The sequence below is a fragment of the Microtus oregoni genome, unplaced genomic scaffold (assembly GCF_018167655.1).
Source record: "Microtus oregoni isolate MIOR12 unplaced genomic scaffold, Mior012 000019F_ref0000042, whole genome shotgun sequence".
Classification (NCBI taxonomy): Eukaryota; Metazoa; Chordata; class Mammalia; order Rodentia; family Cricetidae; genus Microtus; species Microtus oregoni.
In genome coordinates, this window is record NW_024543078.1 from 38,827,801 (window position 1) to 38,844,151 (window position 16,351).

A 16,351-nucleotide genomic window follows, 5' to 3' on the forward strand; every position below is an offset into this window, starting at 1 on the left:
CTCACTACATAGTGAGACTCTGTCCGAAAACAAATGAAAAAGATGAGGGGAGTTGAAAAAGATAGAGGCCACTGATGCTATGGGATATTTATGACCGCCAAACTACTATACTTTGGCCTTGGCCCTCAGTGTGGCAGAATGCAGATTAACAGAAGCAGGTTAATGTAAGTTATGAGCTATGAAGGTCTCTGAGGATACTGCCTCAGCTGATGACTGCAACGGTCATGGAGTCCGGTGGTGACTGTGGGGCCCGAGAGCCAAAATGACCTCAGGCTTACTTAAGTCCTCTGATGGTTACTCTAACTTGGCTGTCTGACTTGGCATCCCGGTGACTAATATGTTTCTCAGAATGGATCACCAGTGTCCCCCAACTATAAAACCAGATACCGTTTATAGAAGAGGTCCCGCCTGCCAGATGCAGCACCAATTTGTCCGGCATCTGCATTTCCAACCTTGGCATTCACTTGGCTTAGAACAAACTAGGCTTTTCTTGAAGGGCACATTCCTTCCTGTTACTGGTGACCTTTGGGGTCACTTTTGTGTGGTTTGAATAGCAATCTCAGCGGGTTTTCCGAAGAGTGCGTGTACAGTGCTTGGGCGAGAAGGAAATGGCTCTCTTGGATCCCCCCCTCCCCCCCAGCGTGGCTACTGGTCATGGTCAGCTTAGATCCTGGAATGAAACAGACTCACTTGGGCCAATCCCATAAGATGCAAGTCTAACTAGAGCCCTTGCTTTACGAGGGAAGGTGAACTCCTCTCCTCGACACCGTGAGGACACGACGTGCAGGGCACTACAGTGACAAACCAGTGTGGTGTGGCTCTTTCCTGACTGCAGGCTTGCCCGCACCCACCGTGAGGCGCTAACGCTCCAGTTAGGACACTCCTTCAGCCTGGGTGTGCGGTTCCTGGCAGGCTCTGGACTGGCTCCCACGCTAGTCTCCCACACGCGTGGGTCCCGGAGAGCGGGAAATCAAATTCGGCGGCGGTCAGCATTTGATCACCGCAGGTGCTGGCCGAGCACGGAGCGTGCGGCCATAATGGGGAGGTCGCGGTAGGCGCCCTGCAGCCCGGCTCCCGTGTCCTCCGCTTCGCTCCTGCGCTAATAAGCTTCGCGCAGAGTGGGAGCAGCCTGCGCCAGGCGCGCGCGGCCGCGGTGTTTCCATGACGACGACGTCGGGGACCCGGGTGGGGTCGGCTTGGGCGCATGCGCGCGTGCGGGTCGCGGTGCGTACTCCGTCCTCCTTCCTGAGTCGCCCGCGCTGCTGGTCGCGGTTCCGTGAACCGCGGTAAGAGCGAGGTGGGGGTCCGCGAGGCCCTGGGAAGGGTGGTACCGGGCTAAGCGTACCCGAGTTCGCAGGACGCGTGAGTGGGGCTGGGCTGTGGGTCGCGAGCCGGGGGTGGGCGGGGCCGGTGTCGTCGCCCGTGGACCGGATCGGGTGCAGCCTGGTGTGCGGCGTCACTGACCGTGCTGCTCGCTGCAGGGCGGCCCCGGGCTCCCTCCTCGGCCATGGCCCCCGCGCCCAGGTTCTTGCTGTCGCCGCCGACTTTGCTGCTGCTGCTGTTGCTGCTGAGCCTGGCACTGCTAGGCGCCCGCGCCGAGTCCGCCGCCGGGAGCGCTGTCCCCGCGCAGAGTAGGTGCTGGAGGAGGGGGCGTGCGGGAGGCGTCTTTGTTTCCTGCGCGGGTCACTTCTTGGGTGGGAACTAGAGGGCAGGCGACGGGGACTGGGACGCCGCTGGGTAATTGGCTAGGACCTGGCTGGGGCTTCTGTTTGTCTACCCTCACATGATGCTGACCCCCGTCCTTGCAGGCCGTCCGTGTGTGGACTGCCACGCGTTTGAATTCATGCAGCGCGCCCTTCAGGACCTACGGAAAACGGCCTACAGCCTGGACGCGCGGGTGAGTACAGAAGGCCAGGGAGGACTGGCTTTGGTTTGTAAGCATCCCAAGACCTAGCCACTCTAGGGATCTGGGAGATCTCACCTGGAAACGCCCCCACGCCCAGCGCACTGTCTGACCTCTGCCGAGGCCTCAGGGCACTCTGTCCTGTAACTTGTGGTAGATAGTGTATTCCACGGCTGTGTACTAAACTCGGATCTCCCGTGAGAAAGGAGCCCAGAGTAGGAAGAAGAAACTGAGGCTGGGCATAGAGGCTATGGTGTGTGAGGAATGGAAAGCTAGGTAGGACCAGAGATCTGGGTGTGTGTCCTGGAGTCTTGGGTCCTCACCGGTTGGGTGAACTTGTAGCTCTCCAGCCCTGGGGAGTTGACTTCTGTAAAGAGAATTCCTGGAAATGGGAGGAAGGAAAGGGCACAGTCCCAACGCTGGGGTCTCTCCCCACTTTCCAGTGAGGCCTCTGCTCCTCTTGTGGATTGTGAAGAGAGGGTGCATGATGGAGGAGCTTTGAGTGATGGGTGTGAGTTGAAGACTAGAGTGGGGATGGGTATAAGGAGGGACCCCAGCATCGGCAGCCACTCTGGAGGGAATGGGGGTGATAAGGCACCTGAGGGGCCAGGTGAGGAGGCCTGAAGCCCCAGCAGGGCAGTGGTGACAGTGAAGAAGCCAGGAAGGCCCAGGAAGGTGTCCATTAAGAACTCTGTCCTACCCGCATGTTCTGGTTCTTTTGCAGACGGAGACCCTTCTCCTGCAGGCTGAGCGCCGGGCTCTGTGTGCCTGCTGGCCGGCTGGACGCTGAAGATCCTCGGCCAGTGATGTTCCCTGTCAATAAATGCCTGCTAGCATGCCTGTGTCCCGTGTCCCTGCTCTGGCCATCAGAGCCGCTCCTGTTGCCCTGTTGTAACCCTCTCTGGATCTTGGTTTCCCTGTCCCCCAGCAGCACCCGTGCCAAGGGGCACTTGGGTGTCCATCCAAACATGTGGCCCTACTGACATTGTCACTGCAGTGAATTAGACTTCTCAGACCCGTGCCAGCCAGCCTGCCCTTGTTTGCAGGCCAGGGGATCTTGATAATGCCCACCTCCTCTGAGTTCCCCAGGTTCTGTACTAGGGTGGGCATGGCTTTCTGGAAGCTGAGCTCTGGGTCCCTAACCTGGGGCTTCTAGAGAAGGGAGCAGCAGTGGGCAGCAGGCAATGGGTAAACGCCGTTTCCAGGAGGGGAAGCTGAGATGGGTCCATCTGCAGACTTGCCCTTGGCCCCTGGGTACCAAGGACTTCTGGATGGGAGTTAGTGGCCCCTCTCACATCTGCGCAAGTGTGCTAAATGCTTAGCAGGCAAAGCTCAGGCAAAGTGAGTATAGCTCTCTACTTTTATTGGAAACTTTGTGCAAAGGTTTTTATGTTTTGTTTTCTGGGGGTTTCTCTGTAGCTTTGGAGCCTGTCCTGGAACTCGCTCTGTAGACCAGGCTGCCTTGAACTTACACAGAGATCCGCCTGCCTCTGCCTCCTGAGTATTGGGATTAAAGGCGTGTGCCACCAAAGGTTCTTCCCCCACCCTTGGACTGCCTCACCCTAGGCACAACACTGGCTTATCTGGGTGTTGGTTCCTTGATTAGCACCCCACCCCACCGTGGAGCGTGTTGGAGGAGAGCTGAGACCGCAGTCCAGGGGTGCTGCACCAGCCAGGTCTCTGGGTTCTCCCTGAGCAGAGGACGTAGAAGTATACTTCTGTCCCATTGGTTGCTCTCACCCCTGGCCATTCCTAGTTGTAGGAGAGGCCAGAAGTATAACCTTGTTCTAGGTGCAGGTTGCCAGATTTAGCAAGTCAAATACAGAAACACTTTTTATACAACGTTTGTGGGATGTACTTACACCAAAAGTACTGTTTACCCTAAATTCAAGATTAACTGTCCTGTATTTTATGGAGGCTATTAGCCCTTGATACAAATAGCAGAGAAAGGATGGAGTAGGGTCCCCTTAGGGACATGCCTATGGGACAAAGTAGGGATATCGTCCAGGAAGGTGGGATGGAGGGGTCTGGAGGTTGGTAGGCATGATCCAGCCTGTCCTGCAGGAGTCTGGGGGCTGCAGCAAGCAAGGGAATGGAAGAGTAGAGGCAGCTTGGCAGGTGAGTATCCTGGGAGCTTTGTGGTATCTTTAAAATGTAAAATGTATGTGTGTATGTGTGTGTGCGCGCACATGTGTGTGTGCATGCACAGACACATATGCATGTGCACAGAAGACAATTGGGGAGATAGCTGTCTCCTTCCACTGTGGGTTCCAGGGATTGAATTCAGTTTGGTAGGCTTGCCTTGCAGGCACTTTTAGCCACTGATCTCTCTGGCCTTTGCGTGGTTTTGAGCCAGCAGAATCTAGGTCTATGTGAACAGGGTGCTTATGGTTGCTAGAACCTCTAGATGACTGTGGAAGATAATACAGGCCCTTGGGGAAATGGCTGCACCCACCATGGAGAACAGCTGGAATGAAGTGGCTGGATTCCAGAAGACTTGAAAACAGAGGTGGAGCATAGTGACATGTGACACATAACCTTAGTCCTGGCACACAGGAGGGAGAGGCAAGCAGATCTCTGGGTTTAAGGCCAGCTTGGTCTACATAGAGGACAGTCAGGGCCACACAGAGAAAAAAAGAAGAGAGGAAGTGAATGAAAAGAAAACAGGAGGATTTGGGATGGGGCAGGTCACTGCAGCTGTAAGACTATACCTGGACAAGCACCAGGGAAAGAAGGGTGGGACAGCTAACTGTTGAGTTCTCCGTGCCTGAGTGTGGACGAAGAGAGGAGCGGAGGAGACAGATACAGTGAGGGACCTCAGAGTAGGAGGAGCAGCCATGAAGTGGGAAGAAGGGGACCTCATGCTGCTGAGGTTAGCAAACACCAAGACTAGCAACAGATTTGGCATTTTTGGGCTCTAGTGATCTTGAGCAACGATCATGAGTGAGCTTGCCCTGGGTTTCTGAGAAGGAGCAGAGATGGAGGGGTCCACAGCACAGACATCTGGCAAGTTTAGGCTTGCATAAGGCCAATGGCCTCTGCACTGTCCTGGAGCTCCAGTGCAGCTTTCCTGTTTGACATTAGCTCAATATGGCATTCGGAAGGACTAATCATAGCTCAGCATATGGCCAGGCACATGGCATGCATTTTCTTTAAGGTACCTTTCATTCTCCTGGATTTAGTGTTGGCTGCTTATGTCCGGCACTGAGCCCAAGCCATGGGCACGGCACAGGATATCTCTTATTTGCCTGGATTTCTGTTCCTGGTCCCAGACAGATGTGCATCCCCACGCTGGCTGCCCTCTCGGGAGCAGAGGCAGTCCGGAGAGAATGTGTGGAGTTTGTGTGTGTGTTGATAATGATTCGCAGACGTGTGTAAGCCTAGCAGCTGCAGCCTGAAACTACGACCTGTACACAGCTCTGACAGGGACTTGCTGCCCCTTGTGCTGTACCTAATAAACACGCTGAGGTTCCCGGTTCCAGGGCAAGTGAGGAAGGACCCCACCTGATCCAGCTTTACCGTCCTTCATTCTCTTGCTACCCCTAGCTAACTTCTGCGACCCAAGCCACCAGACATAACACTATCTACCTTTCTCTCTTCTGGCAGAGTCACCTTTTTCTAGGTTTCAGGCCCTCCACCCTTTGCCGCCTGTGCAGAAAGGTGTTCAGGAAGGAAATTCTGAGTCAATATGTCTGAAAATAATTCTATTGAATTACTCCATCTGTAATGTCACCCCCACCCCTCAAAGACTTTGCATGTACTGTTTGCTGTCCTAAGCTACCCCCTTGGCTTCTGTGGCCTGCTTCACAATTCAGTCCTTATCACTCCTCCTTTTTTTTTGGGGGGGGGGAAGGGCCTCATGTTGCTCTGGCTGTTCACCTCCTTGTTGGGTAGCTAAGGACACCCTTGAACTCCTGGTCTTTCTGTCTTCACCTCTCAAGTGCCTGGAGCCACTATGCCTGTCCCCCCCCCCACTTTGGTAGAGGTGGCTCCTAAAGGATACTAGACTATTTTCTTTTCCTCCTTTCTTTTGATTGTTTGTTTGTTTTTTCAAGACTGGGCTTATCTGTGTAGCCTTGGCTGCCATGGAACTCATTCTGTAGACCGGGCTGGCCTTGTACTCACAGAGAGAGATCTGCCTGCCTCTGCCTCCTGAATGCTGGGATCAAAGGCAGGTGCCACCCGCTGCCCCGTTTTGTTTTTCTTTTTATTAGCATATGTCCTCACCCTAGCGCATGGCTGGGTGTGACTGAATTGGTCAGGCCCAACACAGTGTGGGGACTCTCAGGTTACATTTAGAAGGATGCTTGGCGGGGTAGGTGTGGTTTTCTAAGTATGCTCACTTTGCCGCCGCAGTGATGCCATGTGGCTCTTGAGAGGGGGAGTTCTGGGGTGGCTTTCCTAAGAGGCAGCCCCTGAGGTTGTTTGGAGACCGTTTTACAGTCAGAGTGCTAGGCAGGTTGAGTCTGGGACTCCAGGACCTCTGACCTCGAGACGTCATTGCAGAATTCCCATTTGGTGACATCTGTTAGTGGCATGCTGGGCTTGTTTTTTTTCTTTTTTTTGGGGGGGGGGACTCTTCTACTCTCTTAAGGCTTCTGTCCTCCCCCAGGCCTCAGCAGCTTATACCATTTTCCAGGACTACTTTGGCTGTGCTTTCCAGTGCCTGGCTCATCCTCCCCCCACATAGACCCTGGGGCAGCCATGCCAGGCAAGGATAAGTTATCTGTCCCCAACATCATTAGAGGACACACCCTCGGTGGAGGGTGGCCCAATTAAGGAAACATCCCTACCCGCGATGTTGAGGTGTAAGGGCTTAGGGCGCCCGCCCCCATTTCTGTCTCTGAAATTGGGCAGAGGTCTTCAACCCTGCCTAGCTGTAGGCAGGCGCTTCTGGACTCCTGGAAGGATTATTCATCAGCAGGGCGTGAGGAAGTCAATTTTGCGTCTCCAGAGTCTTCCTGGAGACCCAGACAGAGGAGGGTGCAGGGAGTTCAGGAGAGGTAGTGGCTCCAGGCTGGGTCTTTATCAGAAAGGGCCTTGATGCCACCCGGGAATGCCCTAAGGGATACCGGCAGAGGGCGCCCCACGACAGAGGAGGAACCAGGCTAACCAGGGCCACTGACTGCCCCGCTGTCTGTGCAACCCAAAGTCTTTGGGTCTCCAAGCCCTTCTTAATGGCTGTGCCTGGACCCCAGTCCTGGTCCCTCTACACTTCCAGACGGTTATGATGTGTTCTAGTTGGTCACAGCACAGGCCTCCATCATGGCCACCGGGGATGGGGTGTGCACACGGTTAAAGGAAGATTGGGGCACTGAAGGGCGTAGTCAGTCCGACCAGCGGAGGGGACCTCTGCAGAACAGGAAGGGCTATCAAGGTCGCGTTGCTGCGAGCCTTGGCCCCTGGGCCTGCGGTGTAGAACAGCGAAGGAGAAGCTCGGTTCGGGGTTTGGAATGAGCCCCTACAGAGGCTAGACTATTTTGTTACCTCTAAGGCTTCAGCGTCCCCAGTGACCCTCAAGTCAGACCTACTCGGCTTCACCTAATTTCTCCTCAATGCCCAGTCTCCTCTTCTCCCAGCTTGCCCGAACCTCCTCACAGGCCGGCACAGTTCCTGCACACCACCCAGCCAAACTCAGGACCCAGAAGAGGCCAGTGTTGCTGGTCAGGGGTCTCAGCCTGTTCAGGTACCATTAGTGTGTCCCTTTGAAATTTCTAGAGATTTAGCTTCAGGGCTCTGGAAGGTCACAGCCGGGACCCAGATATGCACCTGTGTTTTGAAAACCCACGGAGGCAAATCCTCCTTAGCCTGTCCCTCTCCTCCCCAGCACTCTCGCGCTGAGGACCCTGGGTGGTGGATTCTCCACACCTGCTCCCAGGTTCTGGTTGTGGGCCAGGCCCCTCCAGTATCTAAGTGATCTTAGTCACTATGCTGTCTAACTCTGGTGCGGTACGACGGAGACTGAGGGTTCTCAGGCCCAGAGACGTCAGGGTCTCGGCGATCATGTGGGAGAATTCGGCTTCGGGGGTGCCCAACCCTGTGACCCAGGCAAGAGAATATGCCACTACGCGCTCCCCAACCTCGATACTAGACCCCACCTCATGCGTGCTTAGTCTGCTGCGTCTGCACGTCTTGCTCTTGGGGACCACGAGACGCGGTTCAGATGCGAGCCCCCGCTGCACCTGCACCAAGGCCACGGGGCGCATGCGCGGGCCGCGGAAGGCGGGGGCCGAGCCGGGAGGGGTCCTGCAATCCAGCTTGCCTGCTGCCGGGAGCGGTCGGGTGTCAGATTGGAGTAGGGTGGGGTGCGGCGCTGCGTCAAGAGGCGCGAGCATCATACCCCACTTCAACTTCGTCCTCACTGCCTCAGTCCGTTCGGCCCCGACCACAGGCTCGCAGGGCACCGGCCCGGGGAGCACGATGCCCCTCCCGAGGACTTCGGCCGGGCACTGCGTTCAGACAAAGGGGTGGGAGATGGAGACACTTCCGTGACTGCTGCTAGCGGCCGCGGAGGAGGAGGACGCGCTGCTGTAGGCATCGAGGCCCGAGCGCAGCGGCAGCTTTGCGGGTGCTCAGGGGCGGGGTAGGAGGCGTCCATCACTCGCTGTCCTCCGGGCGAGCCTCAAGCCCCCCACACAGCGCCTCTCCGAGCGCCCTGTCCTCGCTGCCGCTCGCCCGCGCGCTCACTTAGGACCACTGGCCTTGCCGATTTCTCGCACTCTCGTAGCCGGGCCCCACCGTGCTCCCGCGGTCCGCCCGCCGCGCAGCCCAAGTGTACCATCGGGCGGGCGCGGAGGCGGCGTCAGCTCCCACCCCCGAGATCACATGGTGACCCTCGGCAGCCAATGCAGTGGACGCTAGGACCCTGCGGGACCCCGGGCGCCTCGACTGCACCGGCGCCGCTGCATTATAAATACTTCTCCAAAATGCGGCGCAGCTCCCTGCGCGCGCCCCGGCCGCCCGCCACCTCCGCCCTGCGCCCCTGAGCTGCCGCTGCCGCCGCTGTCGCGGGTCCGAGGGCGCCGCGCCCTTGCCCTGGGCCCGGGCTCTGCCCGCCGCCGCCGGCCCGCGTCCCTGCGCTGCGCCGCCCGGCCGGGTGCATGCATTGTGGGCCTCCCGACATGGTCTGCGAGACGAAGATCTTGGCTGCGGAGGACCATGAGGCACTGCCGGGGGCCAAGAAGGACGCGCTGCTCGCCGCCGCCGGAGCCATGTGGCCCCCGCTACCTGCCGCGCCCGGGCCGGCCGTCGCGCCCCCACCCGCGCCAGGTCCCCAGCTCCACGGAGGCACGGGGGGCGCGGGGCCGCCGGAGGGGCGCGGCGTGTGCATCCGCGAGTTCCGCGCAGCCGAACAGGAGGCGGCGCGCCGCATCTTCTACGACGGCATCTTGGAGCGCATCCCCAACACGGCTTTCCGCGGCCTGCGGCAGCACCCGCGCACCCAGCTGCTCTACGCCCTGCTGGCGGGTCAGTGCGCCGCGGGGGGCGGGGGACCGGCGGGTCTGCCGCAGTCCTGGGCCGGGCCCGGCTCCAGCGGGTCCAGCGGACCCCTCCGGGGACCGTCGCGCATTGCCCCGCCTTCTCCTGGGTCCCCATTTGGAAGCCCGGGTGCCGCATCCGTCCGTGGGACCGGCGGGGAGGAGACCCACTCGAACCCGCGGCGCAGTGCTGCGGGCTTACGGCCAAGACGCCTGGGCCGGGCGTGGGAACCGGTGCGGGCTGAGTGCGGGCGCTGCGGACCTGGGAAGCATTGGGTCAGCAACTCAGTCCGCGGTGCCCGTTCTCCCCGTCGCGGGGCATCCCGGGTGGGGGCGGCGTGACAGGGCAGGTAGCGCTGCAGCTGCGGCCCGGCGCGACAACTATATATAATCTGCGGGCGGGGGAGGCCGCCTGAGGCTCAAGTGCTAATTTATGACGGGAAGACAGCCAGCTCCGCGGGGAGCCTGGGAGGCTGTTCGCCAGAGCCAGGGCCACAGGGAGGATATCCTGTGCGGTCCTAAGCACACCCTTCCCCCCAACATTCAAGTCATCCCATTCTGCGGATGAGGAGCTTGAGGCGACTCTCCCAAGGTCATTCAGGGGAGGCAACTTTTGCTCTAGTGCCTCTTCCTCCTCCACAGAATAAATGAATCTGGAAGCGGTGTGGTGCTTGTCTCCTGACCCTGTGGGCCTAGCGGACCCAGAAACTGCCCAGGGATGGCTCTGACTGGGGCCCTTCACACCCCAGTGTGGGATGACCTGCTTGGTTAGGCAGTGCCCTGGTGTCTTTGTCCAGCTGTTTGACTTAGCACCAGGCTAGGTGGAGTAGGCGAGAGCCCTCTTGGAAACTGGGGCACCGAGGGCTGACCAGCACTGGCCTGGCCCTGGCTGTATTGTGGACCTTTGTTTCAGGTTGTGAAGGTAGCAGGTGTTTACGCCAGAGAGTGGAAGTGAGGAAGCGTAGAAAGGGACCCGCGGCCATGACTGCTCCTACACAGAGAAACAGTCCCTGGTGGGGCGCATCCCTAAGCACTGATTTACCAAGGTGGTTTGGACTCCCGGTGCTGTGGGGCCCACCCATGTCCTCTCTGCACCTGCCACCTCACCTGTGCCTCCTTGCCTGCAGCCCTCTGCTTTGCTGTGACCCGCTCACTGCTGCTGACGTGCCTGGTGCCAGCGGGGCTCCTGGCCCTGCGCTACTACTACAGCCGAAAGGTGATTCTGGCCTACCTGGAGTGTGCGCTGCACACGGACATGGCTGACATAGAGCAGTACTACATGAAGCCACCTGGTGAGTTCTGAAATTCCAGCCCTAACCGCCCCCTCCCTCTTCCCTTTCAGGCACTAGAGGGCTGGGCTGAGGGATCCTGATGTTCTGAATGACTGAGGCCTCTAGCTAAGTGTAGAGTCAGCTGGGGAGGCCAGAGCGAGTCCTTTCCTTGGTGGCCTGGCTCCACTGTGCCCGCTGACAGACGCCTTTTCCTGGTACCTGCTTTGTGTGTGTGTGTGTGTTGGGGAGGTAAGTCCTGACTGGACCCTGAGCCAGCCCAGAGTGCCTTGGGTGGAGGAAGCCTGTGTGGCACAGGAAAGGTCCAGGGAGCAGTGTGGGAAGAGGTCCCAGCCTTATCCTTGGCATCCTGACCAGTGAACCTCCTAGTGAATCATAAGGAATTACCACAGACCTAGGGCTTAACGCAGAGAGAGGGGCTGCTCTCTCCCCCAAACAAGCCCTGAAGCAGAATAGGTCTTGAGAACCAGAAGAAGGAGACAGTTGGGATATGAGGGGCTGAGGGTAGTGCTGGCCAGCAGGAGTTGGGTCTGTTTCAGGGAAGGGCAGCCGCTCTGGCTCTGCCAGGTATCGTTTTTGCCAGCTCCTCCCCAGCTGCCCTACCTCGCGCCCCAACCTCCTGCCCAGCTAGCTGGCCTTGGTGCCTGCTGTTCTCCTTGGCCCTTCTCATGTTCAAGTGTAGCTTCCTGGCCTCTGCAGGACCCTCAACCTACCTGGCATTGCTTGGGAAGAAAAGGGGGGAAATGGCCGGAGTGGGCTTGGGTAGATGGCATGGGTGTGGCCAGAGGTGCCTGTCATGTGCTCTGTCTGAGCTTCAGTTACCCTGGGGGGTTTGAGTGTGGCAGTCTTTGCTAACCCTTAGACATCTGCTGGGTTTACGGGATCCCACAAGAGCAAATGCTGGACAGCAGCTAATGGAGCTGTGTGGGTTTATGAGTTCTCATGCAGATGGGGAACGAGACCTGGCGGAGTGCAGGCAGTCAGTGCTGGAGGCTGTTCTGATCTCTGGTCTGGCTTGGGTGGGTGGGCGTGCAGCAGTTGGTAAGAGCGGGACTGGCCCATAGGGTCCCCTTCGGGTGGGGGAAGTCCTAGAGGCTCTGGCATGCGGGCCCTCCTGAGCTGTTGACTTTCTCTGCTACCCTGGAGCGGGGCAAGCAGCACCCTTAGCTACAGAGCTCTGAGTCTCCCCCTGGCCCCGAAGAGGTGAGAAGTGAAGGTAGGGGTGCTTCCTACTGCTTGCTGGGGACAGGTTACAGGTGCAGAGCCTTTGGGGGAAGTGTGACCCTTTGAGGGAAGGCCAGGTCACCCACAGCACGGGCACTCTCTTGGCCAGTCAGACGCTCTCCCCTGCTGTCCCTCAACCTTTGACTTTCAAGAAAAGGTATCCCTTGACCATGGACCTCTGGTTCCTGATGGTGACTGGGTTCCCCGTGGCCTGTGCCCTTCAGCATCCTTCCCATCCCAACTCCTTATTCCCTCCTTTCCCCTTCTTGTAGAAGTGAGCCTGGGATTGGCTTTGCTATAGGTGGAGATAGCTGGCTTGGTCATCAGGCTCCTTGTCCAGTCACCGGGGCTTGGGGGTGTCTGTGGCGGTCTGTGGTCTCTCACTGGTAGATCTAAAACATTCTTCTGGGTTATCACTCAGTTCTATCCCTGCAAGGATTGTGGAGGAGGAGGATGGCAGGCCAGGGGCTGGGATTCTGAGTAGGTCAGCTGGAACTGAGGCCTTGACTCTGGTTTTTCAGGTGGTCTGGGGGTAGGAATCTGCTTCATCAAGGCCTGCCCGGCTCCTAGGCACCTCCAACTACTATTCTGGCCAGGACAGTACAGACTCCGGCCTGAGTTGATTGTGCCTGCCTGTGTTGTGGGATCCAGTCACGCAAAGTTGGGCAGGTCAGCCGGACTAAGGCCACTGGAATGTTTTTGTTGCATAGGGGGTCTGGAGGAGGCACCTTACCTGCTTATCCCGAATTATGGCCGCCCTTGCTGTTCCAAAAGCGGAAAGGAGGGCCAGGGCCCTGGATGATTGGGCGTCATTGTAATGCCCTGACTTGGTGCCCAGCAGGAATGGGCAGCTGAAGTCTCTCCAGCCTTCCCTGCAAAATGTCCCTGACTGTCCTGTCCTTCCTAGGATCCTGTTTCTGGGTGGCCGTGCTGGATGGCAATGTTGTGGGCATCGTGGCCGCTCGGGCCCATCAAGAGGACAATACGGTGGAGCTGCTCCGCATGTCCGTGGACTCACGCTTCCGCGGCAAAGGCATTGCCAAGGCTCTGGGCCGGAGGGTACTGGAGTTTGCCATGCTGCACAACTACTCTGCAGTGGTACTGGGCACCACAGCTGTTAAGGTGGCCGCCCACAAGCTCTATGAATCACTGGGCTTCAGACACATGGGCGCAACTGATCACTACGTGCTGCCTGGCATGACCCTCTCGCTGGCCGAGCGCCTCTTCTTCCAGGTCCGCTACCACCGCTACCGCCTGCAGCTACGCGAGGAGTGACCACCACCACCTGCCCACCACCCTGTCTGCCCCTGTTCACCTCTGCCCTCCTGCTCGCTGCCCAGTGCGGCCCTGCTTTCCAATGCTCACCTTGGCGTTAGTTTGGATTTTCCTTTCTCAGCATCACCTGGCTGGTTCTGGGGGACACAGGGCGTTGCTCCTCGGCAACACTCTGGTGGGGTAGATTGTCTGCAGCCCCGGCCCTTGCCCCCCCAGCCCAGCAGAGTGGCTCGTCATGCCTTGAAGAGCAGCATTGTGGACCACCTGGACTATCCACAAAGCTGCCCAGCCTGCCTCCATCAGGGGAGGACTAGCCTTGCCCGTCGAGCACAGAACCTCTACAACAAGTCCCACAAGGAGCAGAACCCTGGCCCCCAGCCAGGCTAAGGCTCAGCCAATGGCCTCTGGAAGAGCGGCCTGCTGGGCTGGCCAGCCACTGCCCTGTGGGAGGCCAAGCTGGCCCCAGGCCCTGCTTTGCCCTGTGCATGCTGAGGACATGGCCTGGCTGCAGCATGCCGCATGCCACAGCCCCCTGCCCCGCTGCCCTGCCTAGTCTGAACCTCAGGTCCGAGCTGGTGAGCTCACCTGTCCTGTCCTGAGCTGGCCTCTGGAGGGCCCACCTGCCTGATCCTGTCTCTCTGGTGGGGCCGGGCCTGGCCTAACCCGGCCCTAGCCATTCCTGCTTTGCTTCAGAATCATCTTACCTCTTTCCCTGTGGTCCCCGTGCCTCTTTGCTCTGGCTGACTTGGCTGGGCACCCAGGTTCGGTTCCTGTAGCAATCCACTGCACAGCATGGTGGGGATTTCAGGGGGGTGGGGGGACACCTCCCCCAACACCTGTTAGATCAGGTGGCCCCCTCCCAGCCGCCCGAGACCCTGTGGACTCATGCTGTTTGTGGGGTCTGCCCTGTGAATGTAACTAGCTCAGGCTGTTGTTGGCGATGCCTGCCACAGCTTCTCCCAGCCTGAAACAACCCATTCTCTAATAAGTTACGTAGACAGAATAGCACTCTGCATGACTTTAATTCCCGGGACAAAATGGTAGTTTGAGCCTCCAGACACACGTCTGTGTGGTGCTAGCATACACGTGGTCTCTGGCCCCATTTGATGGGGGTGGGTGGCCGGGTAGGTGGAAGGTTTCAGTTTGGAGAATGGAAAGAAATTCTAGGTTAGTGGAACTGCCCTCAAAGTGCATTCCTGGTCTGTGAGGTCTTAGGCTGCCTCTTGAACCCCTGTGTGTAGGCCTGAGGGGACTGGAGGGTCCTAAAGCCTCATGGGAAGGGCTGGGCACTGCCTGGGACTTGGGAGTTGTTTTTTTGTTGGGGTGGGTCCAGCCATCTCACTATAGAGTATACTGCTGGGCCAACTGCTCCTGGCCTCTCCTTTTTGAGGTCCCACTTAGAGTCCAGCCTGAATTGGGGGGTAGCCTGGGACAGAGGAAGGAAGGCAGTGGCTGGCAGTGCTCATGTGGCCACCTGAAACCTGGACTTAGCTTCAGTGCAGGGTGGGGGGGGGGGTGGGGGTGGGGCATAAAGGCCCATCCACACCCTCTGTGTGGGGCTTGGGGACAAGGAGTGGCAGGTCGGGTAGGCTGTAGAGCTGGCCCCTGGCACCATGGCGCCATTCTTAGAAAGGCTTAGAGGGAATGAATGGTGGAACAAGCCCAGCTTCCTGAGGGGCCTTTTGTCCTGTTAGCAATTGAGGCATTTGCAGAACACTGTACAGACCCCGCTCTCCCCTGTACATTCCTCCCTGGTGGTGCCCGGTCCCCTCTTGGGGATGGGAGTTTTGTAGACTGTACAGAAATCGGCACCCTATTTTCTTGCAGCTCTCAGATTTTGTTAATCTGGATTATACAGACAGACGTAAAGTGTTTTAGCAAAATGGAAAACAAACAGTTGTGCCTTTTCCTCTTTTCTGTTTGGATTGGTCTCGGCTCGGGGCTAGTCTTAGTTGCTGTGGATGTAGGGACTGCTGGTGTCTGAGGATGGGGGGGGTCTGAGGTCTGGGTGGGCCTGAGAGGGAGTCAGGTCTGCTGGACACCACCAGCTGCCAAGGCTTCTCTGATCCTGTGCCTTTGGGGCCTGCAGTCTTTGGGGTTAGAAGGGCACTGGGATTGTTCGGGCCAGGGCAGAGCTTGGGGATCCCTCAGCCACCCACGTCTCCTTGATACTGACCTGGGATGAGCTCATAGTAGATTCTCCCTTCCTAGGAGCCTGGGGGGAAGGTGTGGCCCTTCTGGCTTATTGGCACCTGTCTGCCTAAGGGGACCCCTTCCTGCCAAACAGCCCATGGGTGAAGGAAAGCTTGCCGGGCTCTTCATTATTCGTTGTCTGCTTTCGGTTGCTACCAAGACTTGGTCGAGATGTCAGGAATGGGTGGTGGGGTAGGTTCCAGCTGCACCAGGATGGAGCTTCACTGGGCAGCGTGCAGCTTGGCAGGCCCGAGGCCCTGTGCTGGAGGGAGCTGAGCTTGCTGATGACTGGGCCTGGCCCTGTCCTCTTCATCCCACCAGGGCTGGGCGAGCTCTGCACATGTGCACTGATGTGAATTTTCTGTTTGTTGAGATTCTGTTTTTTTCTACCTCTGTGGAGGCCCTTCTCCCTGCTCCACCTGGTGGCCATGTGCTTGGGGCAGCTCCTCTGAGTTTGCTGGCCATCTCTCCTCCCTTGGGCCTCCGGCCTGGGGTCTGACCTGAACTCAGGATCCTATGGCTTCCAGGAGTCCTGTTTGTGTGGGAGCCTCTGCTTTAGTCGGGAGGGAGGTGGGAGAGGTGGTGGGGTGCACCTACAGCAGAGACCTGGTGTCGACGGCAGCCTCTCCCTGTGCTCCCATCCTTCATCAGGGAAGGGGACAGGACAGAGCATAGAGTCGGGGACACACCTGAGGTGAGCTTTGGCTTTGGCCCGATGCCTGGGACTCTTTAAGCCACAGGATTCTCACTTGCTGCTGGAAAGCACCCTGGTCAGTCCACTTGCCTCTGCCAGTCCCAGGTGACCCCGCAGTCAACAGCTTCCTGGAGCTGGCTTCCAGGGCTGTGCCTGTGGCTAGAGGCCTGGGGACAAAAGTTTCTGGGTCTTTTGCTGGTGCCTGGGACTTCTTGGGGGCTGGGCATGGCTTCCTAGCTGGGTAGGAGCTGTGCGGCACCCTTGAGGCTACCTTCCCACCAAGCCCCAAGGGGCG

The 16,351-nt window shown here is 58.3% G+C and overlaps 2 protein-coding genes across 5 annotated transcripts; both read left to right on the forward strand.

Moving 5' to 3' along the window:
- Window positions 1-986: 986 nt before the first annotated feature.
- Window positions 987-2,745, forward strand: LOC121459694 (neuropeptide-like protein C4orf48 homolog). 4 transcript variants are annotated; one of them, XM_041669670.1, is made up of 4 exons: window positions 987-1,297; window positions 1,482-1,631; window positions 1,809-1,897; window positions 2,628-2,745. In XM_041669670.1, exons 2-4 carry the CDS (start codon window positions 1,508-1,510, stop codon window positions 2,691-2,693), a joined length of 279 nt encoding a protein of 92 aa, XP_041525604.1. In that variant the 5' UTR covers window positions 987-1,297; window positions 1,482-1,507; the 3' UTR covers window positions 2,694-2,745. The 4 variants fall into 4 exon arrangements, with proteins under 4 accessions (XP_041525604.1, XP_041525602.1, XP_041525601.1 ...); XM_041669668.1 differs by having other exon boundaries at window positions 990-1,286; XM_041669667.1 differs by having other exon boundaries at window positions 1,202-1,362.
- Window positions 2,746-8,197: 5,452 nt separating this feature from the next.
- On the forward strand, window positions 8,198-15,083 carry LOC121459416 (N-acetylaspartate synthetase-like). Its single transcript, XM_041669159.1, has 3 exons — window positions 8,198-9,370; window positions 10,509-10,673; window positions 12,802-15,083. The coding sequence occupies exons 1-3, from the start codon at window positions 9,004-9,006 to the stop codon at window positions 13,167-13,169; spliced, it is 900 nt and encodes a 299-aa protein (XP_041525093.1). The 5' UTR covers window positions 8,198-9,003; the 3' UTR covers window positions 13,170-15,083.
- Window positions 15,084-16,351: the final 1,268 nt, after the last annotated feature.

What these genes read in the sequence shown, in the direction of transcription:
- LOC121459416 (XM_041669159.1), top strand. Translation starts at nt 9,004, where the DNA reads ATGCATTGTGGGCCTCCCGACATGGTCTGCGAGACGAAGATCTTGGCT. An exon ending in GCTCTACGCCCTGCTGGCGG is followed by an intron (nt 9,371 to 10,508) that starts GTCAGTGCGCCG and finishes CCTTGCCTGCAG; the next exon opens with CCCTCTGCTTTGCTGTGACC. An exon ending in GTACTACATGAAGCCACCTG is followed by an intron (nt 10,674 to 12,801) that starts GTGAGTTCTGAA and finishes TGTCCTTCCTAG; the next exon opens with GATCCTGTTTCTGGGTGGCC.
- LOC121459694 (XM_041669670.1), top strand. Translation starts at nt 1,508, where the DNA reads ATGGCCCCCGCGCCCAGGTTCTTGCTGTCGCCGCCGACTTTGCTGCTG. An exon ending in GAGCGCTGTCCCCGCGCAGA is followed by an intron (nt 1,632 to 1,808) that starts GTAGGTGCTGGA and finishes CCGTCCTTGCAG; the next exon opens with GCCGTCCGTGTGTGGACTGC. An exon ending in CCTACAGCCTGGACGCGCGG is followed by an intron (nt 1,898 to 2,627) that starts GTGAGTACAGAA and finishes GTTCTTTTGCAG; the next exon opens with ACGGAGACCCTTCTCCTGCA.